The sequence below is a fragment of the Ovis aries genome, chromosome 4, assembly GCF_016772045.2.
Source record: "Ovis aries strain OAR_USU_Benz2616 breed Rambouillet chromosome 4, ARS-UI_Ramb_v3.0, whole genome shotgun sequence".
NCBI lineage: Eukaryota > Metazoa > Chordata > Mammalia > Artiodactyla > Bovidae > Ovis > Ovis aries.
In genome coordinates this window covers 24,999,686-25,016,860 of record NC_056057.1, presented here as the reverse complement: position 1 = coordinate 25,016,860, position 17,175 = coordinate 24,999,686, and the positions used below count along the sequence as shown (strand labels likewise).

General features: G+C 37.6%; 1 protein-coding gene across 1 annotated transcript in view; it reads left to right on the top strand.

The window, feature by feature from the left end:
* MEOX2 (mesenchyme homeobox 2) overlaps positions 1-17,175 on the top strand; it is a 76,056-nt gene that overhangs the window by 44,951 nt on the left and 13,930 nt on the right. Inside the window, exon 2 of the mRNA XM_004007766.5 lies at positions 10,899-11,071. Within this exon, the coding sequence (XP_004007815.2) occupies positions 10,899-11,071 (173 nt within the window). The remainder of the gene's footprint in view (positions 1-10,898; positions 11,072-17,175) is intronic.

The following is a 17,175-nucleotide window of genomic DNA, read 5'->3' as shown; positions in this document are numbered from 1 at the left end:
GGGAAGGGATAGCTATATTTAACATCACAATTAAATAATGATGTTTCTTGAATCCTTGTTCTTGTGAAGAGGCCATGCAATAGGTAAGGATATTTAGGGATCTGAAAGAATGCTTTCGTGTCTCTTTCTATAGCTGAATGACACTTGAGCCCTAAAAACATCACCTAATAGTATGTGATCTCTGATGAGGACATTTAGTCATTCTGAGTCTTTTTATTTCTCCTCCATAACTACAGGAAGTGGAACTAAAAGATTTGTGGGAATCTGTTCAAGTTCTAAAATACATGCATTTTAATTCAAGATTTATTAATTAAGCCAACTTCATTAATTTAATGATATATATTTACTAAAATAATGAATTTATCATAGCTCTTATGGGCTTTAATGTATCATTGAAACATGGAATTAAGAAAAACACTTCATGAGCAGTCTAGTCATTGGCTGGGAAGAGAAAAAGGCTTGGCTGTGGTATAAAGGTGGTGTTGTTTATACATAAGGCATTTACAGTAACTTCTGATTCAAGTTGGTCATCCCTAGAGAGAGATGTATAACTTGCATTTATGAATATGTTATCTCACAGATACAGAGAACATATTGGTGTTTGCCAGAGGGAAGTCATAGGTCTGGGGTCCACGGAATGGGTGAAGGAGATCAACAAGTACAAACTTCTGGTTATAAAATAAACAAGTCCTGGGGATGTAAAATATGGGAATAAAGTCAATAATATTGTATTAAAATTGTGTGGTTACAGAAAATAACTAGAATCATTGTAGGAATCATTCCACAGTGTGTGTGTATATATATATATATATATATATATATATATATATATGCTGAATCACTATGTTGTATATCTGAAACTGCTATAATATTATGTCTGTTTTCCTCAGTAAAAGTATATTAATAAAAATAAAATATAATAGATATCAGCAATAACTCATTTCAGTTCCCACTTTTTGTGCCTGTCAATATATGAATCCAGTTTTACCTTACAACTTCTTCTAAATGGAGTCCCTTTGTTTTTAAGTAATGAGATGTGAACAGTTGATTTTATTTTAAATTCACTACCTTGCCTTTTCAATTATTTATTTACTGTATAGCCCTGTCTGATAGTAAGGTGCAATCAAATGGTTCTTCCTTTGTGGCATAAATACAGGGTGAAATATCAAAGAACTAATAAACTTTGATGAAACTAATATGATTGACATTGTAAATTCCAAATATATTTAATAAAGACAGTATTTTTGCTAAAAATTTCAAAAGAATCCAAAGACATACTAAATGGAAATATAATGCAACTTATCTTGAGTCAAATCTAACATAGATTTAGTTCTCACACCAAATTGAAGAGCTTTCCAGGTTGTGCTAGTGGTAAAGAGCCCACTTGCAAATGCAAGAGACACGGGTTCGATACTTGAGTCAGGAAGATCCTCTGGAGGAGGGCATGGCAACCCACTCCAGTATTCGTGCCTGGAGAATTCCAAGGATAGAGGAGCCTGGCAGGCTATAGTCCATGAGGTTGCAAAGAGTCAGACACGACTGAAGTGAGTTAGCATGCACCAAATTCAGGTATTTAACACAAAAACAAAATCAGCACACGTCTTCAGGGTAAATGTAATTTTCTCCAATTTTGCTATACACTTCTAGGCTTAGTTACAGAAGCCCAGAACTAATTTTGTGCCTCTAGCTACATCCTAGAACAAGGGAATGCAACAGAATCAGGCTCATGCACCTACTTGGATTGCACTTGATAGCAATGGCTTTCACAAGAATTAACATTGTACCTTCAATGGGAGCAGGAGCCTTAGGGAAGAGTTTTTGACATACAGCTTTCCATTATATTTTCCCCCATCTTATTAGTCTAAAAGTGCACCGCTCCTCTGGGATCCCAAGAAATGATCTTGTTTCTTAAATACAATGCTTACCACATTCTGCTGCTATTTATTTCTTCTGAAAGGGAAAGTGAAAGTCACTCAGTTGTAGCCTGCAAGGCTCCTCTGTCTATGGAATTCTACAGGCAAGAATACTGGAGTGGGTAGCCGTTCCCTTCTCCAGGTGATCTTCCCAACCCAGGGATCAAATCCAAGTCTCCTGCATTGCAGGCAGAGTCTTTACTGTCTGAGCTAACAGGGAAACCCTTATTTCCCCTACTAGAATATAAATGTTTGATGTCAACTATTGTTCTCATGGACGGAGGAGCCTGGTGGGCTGCAGTCCATGGGGTCGCACAGAGTCGGACATGACTGAAGCGACTTAAGAGCAGCAGCAGCAGCATTGTTCTCATTTATTTAGTAATTGGGGGTGAGCAAGCAGGTGCAAACCTCCAGATCCACTCCCCATTCACCTCCTGTTCGGCTCTTATGTCAGCAAATGACTTGGAGTTACATGGTCTTACTGTGTCCCTGAGAGGATGAGGAAGGAAAGAAGTGCTTTTCAGAAATCAGAAATCTAGGTAACTTGACGGTGGCCGGAAGAATTGTGACATCTCTAATTTACATCTGTCAATGGGGCAAAAAGCACTGAGATCCCTTTTTATATTGGACAGCACCATACAGTTTTTGCAATGAGGGCCCAGAAAACTCAGCACCAATTCTGCTAGCAGCTTGATAAATCCCTCGGACATACAACAACAGAACTTCCATAAAGTTTATTTTATATTATAGAAGACAAGTCTGTATCTTCTAAGGGTGTAAGGGATTGTACTTACACTGTTGTTCTGAGCCCTTTTTTTTCTTTTGGCAATTCACTGTATATTTTTTGGCAAGTGACTTTAATATATTTTTATAGCAGTAACTCTTATAAATTATTGAGCTTTTTATTTATCTTCATGTCTGCTTTGCACCTCTGGATTCTAGACTCTAGGTAATTTAACAGTAAGATATTTGCCTTAATTCATCTTCATATTCCCAATGCTAAGCACCTAATTTTTTGAATCTCTTCTGGATCTTTGATTTTCATGCTGAAATCATGGATTGTGATTTCCATGATAACCCTAAGGGGCCTTCATCTGTTATAAAAATTTGAATGACCCTCAGCTTAAAAAAAAAAAACAAAACAGAAAGTGCCACTAAATATTGCTTTATATTAACTAATTTTTCAAAGCACACGTCTATCACGTAATTGATGGCAGATGAAGACAAGTAATATTAACTCCAATTTATTTCTATAATGCCATGGTTATACACATTCAGATAAAAAAGTACCAAATCAGTGTTAGGATTTTAAAATTTAAAACCCAAGAGATTAAATGGTATACCAAGTGAAGGAACAGACTGCACATAGTTCATAATTCCTACCCTTAGCACTACTGAGATTTTGGACTGGATAATTCTTACTATATTTATATGCAGGGAAATACGAACCCATTCAAGATAAATGGGTGGTGATGGCTATCCTGGGCATTGTAAGATGTTTAGCAGCATCCCTGCCTTCTACTCACCAGATGCTAGAGCAAGCCCCAGCTCCACTTTAGTGTTGTCGGATATTGCACAGGACTCCCAGTTTAATTTAAAATCCAGATAAACAATGAATAGCATTTTAGTTTAAGTATACCCCAAGTATTGCATGGGACCAAAAGAAGTGAAAACTGTCACTATTTCAGATGACCTGATACTGTATATGGAAAACCCCCAAGGACTCTACCAAAGTACTGTTGGAACTAACAAATAAATTCAGGGAAGTTGCAGGACACAAAATTAATATACGAAACATATGTTGCATTTCTAAGTTAAATTTTGTTGGAGTATAGTGACTTTACAATGTTGTATTAGTTTCTGCTCTATGGCAAATATATCCTGTCTTTTTTAGGACTTCCTTCTCATTTAGGTTGGGCTTCCCAGGTGGCTCAGCAATAAAGAATTCACCTACAATGCGGGAGCCACAGGAGACATGGGTTCAATCCCTGAGTCGGAAAGATCCCCTGGAGAAGGGCACAACAACCCACTCCAGTATTCTTGCCTGGAGATTCCCATGAACAGAGGAGCCTGATGGGCTACAGTCCATGGGGTCGCAAAGAGTCGGACGCGACTGAAGCGACTTAGCGCAGCATGGCACTCATTTAGGCTACCGCAGAGCAGTGATATACACTAGTAATAAGTTATCAGAAAGAGAACTCAAGAAAACAAACAACCTCATTTACAATCATATCAAAAAGAATAAAGTATTTAAGAATAAATTTAATCAAAAAGGTGAAAGACCTGTACATGAAAAACTTAGGATATTGATGAGAGAAATTGAAGAAAACACAAATAAATGGAAAGGCATTCGTATTCATGGATTAGAAGTAAGACTGTTCAAATGCCCATATCTGATTTAAATTGGCTAAAATTCCTTTAACTGCTACTGAGCGACTTCACTTTCACTTTTCGCTCTCATGCATTGGAGGAGGAAATGGCAACCCACTCCAGTGTTCTTGCCTGGAGAATCCCAGCGACTGGGGAGCCTGGTGGGCTGCCATCCATGGGGTCGCACAGAGTCGGACACGACTGAAGCGACTTAGCAGCAGCAGCAGCTGTTATCTTAAAATTATGGAGGAAGAAGGAAGCAAAGAGAAGGACTTAGTTGTAGTATCTGCCAGTTTATTCTAGGAATGCAATGCAATGCTAAGGTAAGATTATTACCTACTGTGAGAAATCATCTACATATAAGGTATGGATGACTTTAGAGACCCAAATAACCTATTTTTAAGGAAATTCTGAGATATTTGTTTTCATATTATTTATATCCATATTCATAGTAAGTTATTAAATAGGTAACAATTTAAGAATAATTCTATGGTATTATCAGTCTCTCTTTTTCTCTCATTCTAAAATGTAATCTAAAAGTGTACAGATTTTAAAAAGTATCTCAGGTCTTCATATTCTTTCCCTTTATGCAATTACATCATGTAATTTTGGATGATTGTGTAATGTTGTCAGTTGTAATACTTGTTTATGTGGGTAGCTACTGCTAAATATTGACATGGTCATATATACTGAATTTTGATTCTTCTCACTTTCAGAATTAGTTGTACAAAACATGCCCCAAATGTATTGGAAAAAAGTCAAATCTGTAAACTAAAATTTACTGTAATATAATAGTAACTATTCTATTTCATAAAAGTTTCAGCTATATATGGTTAATCTTTCAATTATCTCCTAGCAAGTAAAAGCCTAAATGCCTTTAACAGAAATAAATAGGATGTTCTTTAAAAATTATCTGTTCAAAACATACAATTGGCAACACAAATGTTAGAAAAATAAATATATCTTCTGTTTCATAATGTGAGATTTATCTGACTTATTTCATTCCTGAAAGCATAGCTAGACAACCCCATGAATAATCAAGGAGGCAATGAGCAGGGAGACTGGATGATGAAAGAGTATATCCACCAGTTGATAATCACTGGTCCAGCCCATAGGATGACTTTTGCATGTTAAATACAACTATTACTATTATCAAAACTAAACTGTTATCAAAAATAGAAATTTCTTTTTTTTTAATCTTTGATAATTAGGCTTGGTAAAGAATCCACTTACAATGCAGGAGACCTGGGTTCCATCCCTGGGTTGGGAAGATCCCCTGGAGAAGGGAAAGATCACCCACTCCAGTATTTGGGCCTGGAGAATTCCTTGGACTATACAGTTCATGTGGTTATAAAGAGTCTGACACGACTGAGTGACTTTCACTTTCACTTCTTCATAAGTAAAGAGAAACTGTTATAATGGCTATAGATTTTTCATATCAGTGCTGTAAGAAATAGTGGATAGTTTCAATGCTAATTTCTATTCTAGATTTAGCACAGTAATTTTCAACCTCCCCCCCTTTTTCTTTTCACTTAATGTATGAGACGCATTCATTAGTAATAGAAGCTTAGCATGGCTGTGGTTCTCAGATCTGGAGAGTGAATCAGCTAGAGGATTAAAAAACCCCTGGGGAAGATCGCTTACCCTGAAAAAAACCCCTGGAAAGTTTGAAATGCCCACTCATTAAAACTCTTGAGTAGCAAGTTGGATAAGTTTCTCATAAGACAGGCGATTTCCCGTTTAAATGTGAAAATTACTAGCATCAATAGGATTATTCTATTAAGTTCCCTACCTCTATCCACAATTCTTATGTCTCTGTAAATATAATTATTAGCTTCCAATATCTGCTATTTGTGGAGCTTTGTTAATAGCAGAGCATCTCTCATTTTGAATAGCCTACAAAACATTAATACAAAAAGTTGCAAAGAACTATAGACTATGGCTTAACATTCATTCTTTCTTCAGAATATGAAATAAGGATTCATTTTAGTCTGAGCTATAAGAGCATTCCTTTACATTTTGATATTTTTACAGACATTGGTAAATTATGTTCTTCATTTAAACGAGTTAATAAGTTGACTCAGGGTAGCCAAAAATATACTCAATCAGACTTTTATTATTTCTCTTTTGCTAAGAGGTATTCTGTGCCACTAGTGAACAAACCTAGCCCTTACATTACTTGTCTTCCATAAAACATTATTATCTTTTGGCATCCTCTTGCACTAGGGGAAATAAAAAGTCACATGTGGAGAAGTTCTAAATGCTAGACAGAAACGATCCTTGGAGGGCAATTTTTATCCTCCACGGAAGTATAGCAGACTTCGTCCATTAGCATAGTCCCAGGGAGCAAAAGGTTAGAGATCTGGGGCTGCCAGCTCTACCTGAACACATAAGTCAACATTTCCTCCAAGCGACGAGGGAGTGTGAGAGTGCGCCCACATGTGCATTAAAGTATCTGAGACGAGAAATAACAATTGTAATATTTTACACTGCAATGTACTGTACAGATGGTGACATTTTGTTTGTGGTTGTAGGGAAGAAAGGAAGGCAGTTTCCAGACTCCCCTCCCTCAACACCTACCATTTGGCGTAGGATATGGGAGAGGCTGAAGAAAACGGAGGGAGTTTTGCCTCAGTTGAAACAGCTGGGAAACAGATGGAAGCTAAATTGCCATTTGCCAAAAGCCTCATCCAAGGCTCCCACCCATTTTCCACCAAGGAAGAGGTAGTCAGGTGAAGGCAGAAGGAGCTGAAGGGTCAGCAAATGATGGACTTTGGAAAGTGCAGGCAAGAAACGTCCAAAAAGATGTTTGAAATTCAAGATTATAGAAATCCAGAAATGCAATCCCAAGGAGCATGTTTTTAATAGGAAGGAAAAAGTGGGAGCATCATGGGTGGAAACCACAACAGAATCATAGATCCAAGAGTGTAAGTGCCCACAGAATTAATTGACATTGGTCCTATTCTACTTAAATTGCATTGACAGTCTCTTTTAGGTAATGAAGTCAAGATGCACATACCCACTCTTTGTCATGTAAATTACAATGTAATGATTCCTGGGTGATCATTGTAAATGTAACTGTGCAGAATTCATGTGGTTTTAGTCATTGGATTTCACTTTGTGAGCTACTTAGATTTGGAATTCAGGCACTTGGTTAAGTTGCTTTTGGATATAAATGTTGAATTATAGCCAGACTTTTGTTCAAATTCAGTCATGGGGTGTATAAACCATCTTCTTGTATATTTCTAGTTTCAGGGGGCATGCATATAGATAGATACACTGCATGTAACCCTTCTTCCAAGTACTGGCCCAAGTTTTGTATGTTTGTGTGTGTCTGTGGTATTTTTGAAGTACTGTTGAATACTGAGAAGTTAAAAGAAATTGGTTTCAAAAATAAACACCACTTAATAGGCTTTCCTCAATGTGAGTTTGTTCATTCATGCTTATATAAGGGAATGTGTTAACCATGAATCATTCAAATTGAATTGCTCATGAGAAAAAATGCTCTGGCTTTGCTGTCAGTTTCCAGACTTATATTACTGAAGGGAGTAAAGCATTGTCCCCTCATAAAGAATAATTAGCCACAGATTTCAAACTGAATGTGGCTCCAAATTGGCGAAAATACTTTTGATTCACGTGAGAACAAGCATCCTTGTGAGAGGGACCTATCTGAATATTCTGGGCTGTGACTGAGTTTGCTTCTGCCAGAACAGCCCATGGAAAAGTTAAGGGGGAAAAAAAAGAAAGCAATCATCGGAAAGTTTTGTTCACACGTTACCAGAGTAGCAAAATGCACGGAAGATGTGAAAGTTTGCAAATCTGTAGCTAGAAGAGTGGATTATGGACAGCAGGTTCCACTTAGAGCCAGGTAAATTGGCATTGTGTAAACACAGCCGACCTGAGAGCTCACACATCACATAATAACTAACTCATCCGGTCCCAGTAGCTTAGAGTAAAATACAGTCAGCCTGTGTCTGACATGTCGCAAACCACTTTTCACACTGGATAAAGCTTGCCTGCCCTGCTAAGGTAGGGAGCCAGTCAGTATAGGGTTATGTGACAAGCCCAGAAATGCGATCTATGAGTCTGAAGAATTTCCGACAGCGCCACCGTACCACTCAGTGAAGCACGCCCATGATCCGCAGAGAAAAAATAATGGTCCTGCATGCCAAAGTCTTGACCTCTTGCCACTGCTGCTTACTTGTGTGTGTGTGTGTTAGTCGCTCAGTCATATCAGACTCTTTGCGACCCCATGGACTGTAGCCTGCCAGGCTCCTTGGTCCATGGAATTTTCCAGGCAAGAATATTGGAATGGGTTGCCATTTTCTTCTCCAGGGGATCTTTCCAACCCAGGGCTGCTACTTAGACCTAGAAAACTTTGCATTTGGCCAGCTTTGATCCTGGTAAGAATCAAATCAAAACTGTTTAGCTTAGGCCACCTTGTCTAGTGGATTTCCATTATGCAGGCCCCTCTTAACTTCAGTTAGACTTCCCTCAGCCAGACAGGAAAAGAGCACTAAAAAAAAACCCAACATCTTTGCCCATAGCATATTTAAGTATCATTAGATGAAGAAGCAAATATTGCTTTAAAAGACCCTTCATAAAGCTGTTCAGTTCAGTTCAGTCAGTCAGTCCTGTCCGACTCTTTGCAACCCCATGGACTGCAGCATGCGAGGCCTCCCTGTCCATCACCAACTCTGAGTTTACTCAGACTCATGTCCATTGAGTCGGTGATGCCATCGAACCATCTCATCCTCTGTTGTCCCCTTCTCCTGCCTTCAGTCTTTCCCAGTGTCAGGGTCTTTTCAAATGAGTCAGTTCTTCACATCAGGTGGCAAAGTATTGGAGTTTCAGCTTCAGCATCAGTCCTTCCAGTGAATATTCAGGACTGATTTCCTTTAGGAAATCATAAAGCTTTACCTTACTACATTTGTCAGTTTTTAAAAAAATGTCCCCTTTTAGGTAATCTGATGGTAATACGATTGATCCATTATTTTTTCTATATCATTTATCTCATTTGGCTTCATAGAAGAGTTCATTGTATCCCTGTGTGATTAAAGCATTAGTATTTATATGTAGATGCTCAAAAATAACTAGAAAACTGAATTTTCGAGAGTATACAGACATGCTACTTTATCTTGATTATGTTTATATTTCACTGAGGATAAATTTGACATGAATTATTAGAGCTGGTATGATTATATATTACTTGGTATATGTGGAATTTTTTTCACTATAGATATGCATGAGTATTAAGAATATCTTCTAACCTACATATCAGGGATATTATATGGACAAGTAAGATTTGATTTTGTTGTTTAGTCACTTGGTCATGTTCAGCTCTTTTGCAACCCCATGAATTGTAGCCTGCCAGGCTTTTCTGACCTTGCAGTTTCCCAGGCAAGAAAACTGGACTGGGTTGCTCCTTCTCCAAGGGATCTTTCTGACCCAGGGATCGAACCCCCATCTTCTGCATTGCAGGAAGATTCTTTACTGCTGAGCCACAGGGGAAGTCTGATAAAGAAAATAGTCTACGTTAATTATGTCTTGAACTCTTAGGGGAAAAAATGCCATGATATACTATAAATTATCATTTTTATAGGACATTATAAGATGTTGTGTTTGGCTAGCTATGTTAGATGTTATGCATCTTATGTTTATCTCATATATAGTGAAAAATCATTTAAAATTCTTTTCATATTTTGAGTTAAATGAGCAAAATTTTATTTATAGATTCCACTTTGCCCTAAGAATTATGCAAGAATAGAGCATTGTTATTGCCTTTAAGGAGATTGCACTTCAATAAAAATTAAAAAGGCAATAAATTCACACAGACACACTCATACACACACTCACACACTTAAGTATACACACTTATGCATGCTTAGTCCGAGCTTGAACTGACTTTTGTGGTCTAGTTGCTAAATTTGAATTTCTCAAATAATCACATACTGAGTCACCACTATTTTTAGGATCATCTGTTCAATTAAACTTAGAAGTCAAGAATTTATGTTGAAAAACTTATTAGAAGAAATCTTGTGTCTGAATAGTTTTAGATAACAACTTGTTTAATAGAGAGGCTTTGTTTTTTCTTGTTATTAATATTACAATAGCATATTAAGTGAAAGTGTTAGTCACTTAGTCATGTCTGACTCTTTGCAACTCCACTGACTGGGGCCTGCCAGGCTCCTCTGTCCTTGGAATTCTCAGGCAAGTATTGGAGTGGGTTGTCATTCCCTTCTCCAGTGGGTCTTCCCAACCTAGGGACTGAACCAGTGTTTTCTGCATTGAAGGCAGATTCTTTACCATTTGTGCCACCAGGGAAGCATATTAAGAACAGTTAATTTTTTGTGTGTATATTGATATTTCAAAAGAAGAAAACTAGACACAGCCCCAGTTAGGCTGTGAGTCACCTCAGGGCGCATAGGAAAAAAATGCAATTTATCTCACCCTGTCAAGATAAATCTTACTGTCTTTGGTTTCTCTCTATTTTTACTGTGTTTAATAGAGTACCTGGAAAAGTAGTTATTCAGTAAATGTTTCTGTTCTAAATTAAATGATTGAATGTGTTTGAGTGAATGAACTAAATCTAATTCTTTTACTTTTTTTCACCAGACTCCCAGGAAGGAAATTACAAGTCAGAAGTCAACAGCAAACCCAGAAAGGAAAGAACAGCTTTTACCAAAGAGCAAATCAGAGAACTTGAAGCAGAATTTGCCCATCATAATTATCTGACCAGACTGAGGCGATATGAGATAGCAGTGAATCTGGATCTCACTGAAAGACAGGTAATGTTGGACATTGTCATTATATATTTTTAGTTGCTTTGGGTCAACAGTCTTCTCTCACCATTTAAAAAATATCTAGATCAGTTCAATTCAGTCTGTCAGTAGTCTAAGACTCTTTGTGACCCCATGGACTGCAGCACTCAAGGCCTCCCTGTCCATCACCAACTCCTGGAGTTTACTCAAACTCATGTCCACCCAGTCGGTGATGCCATCCAACCATCCCATCCTCTGCTGTCCCCTTCTCCTCCTGCCTTCAGTCTTTCCCAACTTCAGGGTCTTTTCAAATGAGTCAGTTCTTCCATCAGGTGGCCAAAGTATTGGAATTTCAGCTTCAGCTTCAGTCCTTCTAATGAATATTCAGGACTGATCTCCTTTAGGATTGACTGGTTGGATCTCCTTGCAGTCCAAGACTCTCAAGAGTCTTCTCCAACTGCTGCTGCTGCTGCTGCTAAGTCGCTTCAGTCATGTCTGACCCTATGCGACCCCTTAGACGGCAGCCCACCAGGCTCCCCCATCCCTGGGATTCTCCAGGCAAGAACACTGGAGTAGGTTGCTATGTCCTTCTCCAATGCATGAAAGTGAAAAGTGAAAGTGAAGTCGTTCAGTCGTGTCTGACTCTTCCAAGCAAGAGTACTGGAGTGGGGTACCTTTGCCTTCTCTGGTCTTCTGCAACACCACAGCTCAAAAGCATCAGTTCTTCGTTGCTCAGCTTTCTTTACGATCCAACTCTTAACATCCATACAGGAGTACTGGAAAAACCATAGCTTTGACTATGCGGACCTTTGTTGGCAAAGTAATGTCTCTGCTTTTTAATATGCTGTCTAGGTTGGTCATAGCTTTTCTTCCGAGGATCCAGCATCTTTTACTATGGCTGCAGTCACCATCTGCAGTGATTTTGGAGCCCAAGAAGATAAATTCTCTCACTGTTTCCATTGTTTCCCCATCCATTTGCCGTGAAGGGATGGGACTGGATACCATGATCTTTGATTTTTTAATGTTGAGTTTTAAGTCAGCTTTTTCACTCTCCCCTTTCACTTTCATCAAGAGGTTCTTTAGTTCCTTTTCACTTTCTGCCATAAGCGTGGTATCATCTGCATATCTGGGGTTTTGATATTTCTCCTGGCCATCTTGATTCCAGCTTGTGCTTCATACAGCCCAGAATTTCTTACGATGCATAGAAGTTAAATAAACAAGGCGATGATATATAGTCTTGACGTACTCCTTTCCCAATTTGGAACCAGTCTGTTGTTCTATGCCCGATTCTTACTGTTGCTTCTTGACCTGCATATAGATTTCTCAGGAGACAGGGTCTGGTAGTCCCATCTCTTGAAGAATTTTCCAGTTTGCTGTGATCCACACAGACAAAGGCTTTGGTTTAGTCAATAAAGCAGAAGTGAATGTTTTTCTAGAATTTGATCTAATGGGTGTTGGCAATTTGATCTCTGGTTCCTCTGCCTTTTCTAAATCCATCTTGAACATCTGGAAGTTCCTGGTTCACATATTGTTGAGGCCTAGCTTGGAGAATTTTGAGCATTAGTTTCCTAGCATGTGAGATGAATGCAATTGTGCAGTAGTTTGAGCATTCTTTGGCATTGCCTCTCTTTGGGATTGGAATGAACACTGATCTTTCCCAGTCCTGTGGTCACTGCTGAGTTACGAAACTTGCTGGCACCTTAAGAGCATCATCTTTTAGGAGTTGAAATAGCTCAGCTGAAATTCCATCACCTTGACTAGCTTTGTTCATAGTGATGCTTCCTAAGGCCCACTTCACTTCCATTCTAGGATGTCTGGCTCTAGGTGAGTGATCACACCGTGGCGTGGTTATCATGATCTGTAATTCTAGATATCTGGATCTGTGATTCTCAAATATCATTGGGAAGATCAATTTTCTCTTTCATGATGAAGCTTTTGCCCAGCATAATGATATAATTAAGGAAGAATAAAATAAAGTGAAGTGAAGTCACTCAGTCGTGTCTGACTCTTTGCGATCCCATGTCCTTGGGATTCTCCAGGCAAGAATATTGGAGTGGGTTGCCATTTCCTTCTCCAGAGGATCTTCCCAACACAGGGATCAAACCCAGGTCTCCCGTACTGCAGGCAGACTTTTTACTGTCTGAGCTACCAAGGGCTCCCTGAAGAATAAAATAGTCATATCTATTTATTTTACTTTACAATATTGTATTGGTTTTGCCACACATTGACATAAATCTGCCACGGGGGTACATGTGTTCCCCATCCTGAACCCCTCTCCCACCTCCCTCCCCATCCCATCCCTCTGGGTTTATTCAGTTTATGGAATCATCCTTTGTTCTGTGATTGTATCTTATATTTTTTGTTTCTAAAGTATTATGTCTTTTATATAATGATGGCATATGGAGAGGACTTTTGTTTATTTTTTATATTCATTTATTTTTAATTGATTTATGATTGCTTTACAATATTGGTTTGCTTTCTGTCATACATCAACATATATTAACCATAGGTGTACATATGTCCCCTCCCTTTTTAACCTCCCTTCCACCTCCCACCCTGTCCCACTCTCTAGGTTGTTACAGAGCCCCAGTGTGTGTTCCCTGAGTCCTACAGCAAGTTCCCATTGGCTGTTTATTTACATAAGTCAGTGTATATGCTTCCATGTTACTCTCTCCATTCATCTTGTTTATTTTTAAAATCTCCTTATTTCACATACTAGAAATTTGGAAACCCCATGTTAGTTTCGTTTACTGCTCAGGATAGGGTTTATGTCACAGTAATACATTAACCCTCAAATCTGAATGACATAAGCATAAAGTTTACTGTTTGGTCACTCTCCCTACTAACTTTGCAAGTCCAGCTTTCCAAATAATCACTCAGGACCCAGTCTGACCTTCTAGCATCCTGACATGTGGTGTCCTTGGTAACTGCAAGAGGTAAGAAAGAGCTGGAGGTTCAGGCATTGACCTCTAAATGTTTTCACCTGGAAATGACCCATGTCGCTTTCATTTTCACCCTAATGTCTGGAAATATTCAATGGTACCACTTAAATTTAAGGGCACTGAGACATGGTAGGCACAAGGGCACATACATCATTGGTAAATATCTACCCCACTGCTCAAAATACTTTTGAAAGTGTATTTGTCTCAGAAATTAAAAATTCTGGTACCCACTCATTTAGAGAAACTTTGAAATGATTAGCGATCTGTGAACACCAGTTAATAAGACATAAATAATATTTTAATTAATTACATTTTAGATCCTTTCTTGGATTTTATTTGAATGGCAAATGATTTGCTCGAATAGTTTCCCTGAGCACTCTTTTATATATGGGTTCTGATTTTCCCTAGAAGAATCTAGCCTACTGATGGTTAATAGTTGCTAATCTTTAGAAAAACATTCCTGAAAGGCAAACGCAAACATCTTTATGGACAGTGCAGTTATGATTGGCACTCTTAGGAGCAGAGTCTCATTTCCTCTTTCACTGTGTGCACCTCCTCCAGGGATCCCATTGGAACCAAAGAAATATCAACAGGGTGTGGACAAATGAATACTATCTTAGGAGAGCAAGTTATTTTATCCAACTTCTTAAATCATTTGCTTTCCTTCTGTTAATTTCTATATTTCAGCTTTTAGTAGGATCATTTTGGGTAGTGAAAATATACAGAGGAACACTTTTATGTGGTTCTATTTATTGGCAGTTTATATTTTATTAAATATTATGACTAGTACCTAAGTTATGGAGCACAACATTTTCCTTCCCTTGAACTTCACATACAAAGTTCTCTCCATAAGTGTACAACATTTGGCATGATGGAAAGCAGGATCCAAAATCTACATCATCAGACATCTGCTTTTTTGCTCTCTTTTTTTTTTTTTTTAAAACCGGGAACAGAAAAAATATGATGGAGGGATGGAATTACACATTAATGTTTTTGTAAAGAGAATGTGAATTCTAGGAAATGTAACTGTATTTAAAGTGATACATAAAGGAAATAAGAAACTAGAGTTTGCTTGTAATCTACAGAAATGTGGGATTTATAACTCTGCTCTTAATTAAGAGAAAAGTCAAAATCTGTGCTTTCTTTGCTGGAGATGTCCTATGGTTCCCTGTCATTATCTGATCATAGAGTAGAGGTTTCCCTTTGGGCAAGAATTTCTTTTTAGGAGGAATTCTGTAAATTTTGTTTGGAAATTTTGAAGGCATTTTGAGTATTTCTTCTTTCTTCCTGACTTGCCATTCTTGGAAAAGAATTATAAGCAATTATATGAAAAATTATATTATATGTATATGTACACACACTATATACACAGGGCTTCCGTGCTGACTCAGATGGTAGAGAATCTGCCTGCAATGGAGGAAACCCAGGTTGGATCCCTGGGTGGGGAATATCCCCTGGATATAGGAATGGCTGCCCATTCCAGTATTCTTGCCTGAAGAATTTTATGAACAGAGGAGCCTGGTGGGCTACAGTCCATGGGGTCTCAAAGAGTCAAACACGACTGAGTGACTAAAACTTTCACTTCACTTTTCATACTGTACACACACACATACCCAGTTTTAATCTTTTTTTAAGAATCTCTTTAAAATTCTGTATCACTTAGACTTTGCTGTGTAACAAACCTCTTAAAAGTCTTAATGGCTTTAAATAATAACCAGCGCTTAATTTCCTCAAAGTTTAGAGGATCAAAAATTTGTATCTGAGCTCAGTTGGACAGTTCTACTTCTGGCCTTACCTAGAGACCTTTTGCAACTCTGTTCAGCTGGTGGGTGACTAAGAACTGGTTGTTCTAGGCAGCCTCACCTGGGACAGCTTGTCTCTCTCTCTGTTGCATGCGTGATTTCATCTTCTAATAGGCTCCCTGACATTCTTCAAATAGTGGTAGAAGTATTCCCAGGAGTATTTAGAGAAAAAACATCAGTGTGTGTAGGTGTTCAAAGCCTCTGCTCAGATCATGTTTCCTAATGTCCCATTGTCTAAAGCAAATCATATGACCAAGCTCTGTAACAGAGCACCACCTACGGGAGTGGATACATGGAAGGAAGGCAAAAATTTTTGGAGGTCATTAGGGAAACAATCCAAATATAGCCTCATAAAGGGAAAAATTACAACAACAAAAGTAAATCCTGAGATAATTAGGTTTTCAAATAATTGCAAATTTGGTATTATTCAGAAGTTTTTTTAATCCTATATCTCTATTAATTAGTTTGTCAAGTTAATAAAAGATATAATGGATATATGTGGAACCTAAATTCCAAATCAAAATTATGTGTGTAGTTTTTGTTACTAAGAAAAATTCAGTTGTTATGAGAAAAAATCAGAACAAAAACCCTGTATTTGCCAGATGGAATTGTGTATTCTTAGACAAGTAACAATCTCCCCAAGGCATAAAGTGGAAATTAAAACTACCTTCTCTTTCTTTTACTCAGGTTTATATGTTACACTGAATGTGAAAGAACTTTTAGCATAAACTATAAAACAAATCTATTACTCAGAGGGGGAAATCTTCCTTGCTATGAAAGGCTTAGTGAGTTAATCCTTTTGTAATACAAATACCTCTCATCCCAGGGAGATATTTTCAGTTAATTTTCTCATGGTTGGGCTTTTAAAATTATAAACATAGAGTTATCAATTGAAGCCTTTCATTCATCTTCTTTTAATTGAGATGCAGCTATTCCATTTCTTTGATTTTGCATTAATGTCATTCATACTTATCTATGTAATCTATGTCTTGATTTAAAATATTAAATAGCATCCCTTTATAGGGTTTCCACCTGTAAAATATTCTAATTCTAGATTTGTAATTTTTCAATTCCATTTTACTGAAAGATATATTTTTTCCATACTTTAAAATAACATGGGATTTATTAAAGTAACTTAAATGTATATACCAAAGAATATTATATCTACTCCCATATTGTTCAGTGTTTCCCTAAACTTTAATAGGATGTTTAATCTCCTAAACTATCTTTTCTCTATTTTTTAAAAGCCTTCCAAGATTCAAATACAGAGAAAGAACAGATATGTTGTATATAATGTGAAGGGAAAAAGCAGCAAATATTGAATCATTTCCATGAGCAGCAAAATTATTTCACAGAAATAACTTTCTCCTAAATGAAACTTAATTTA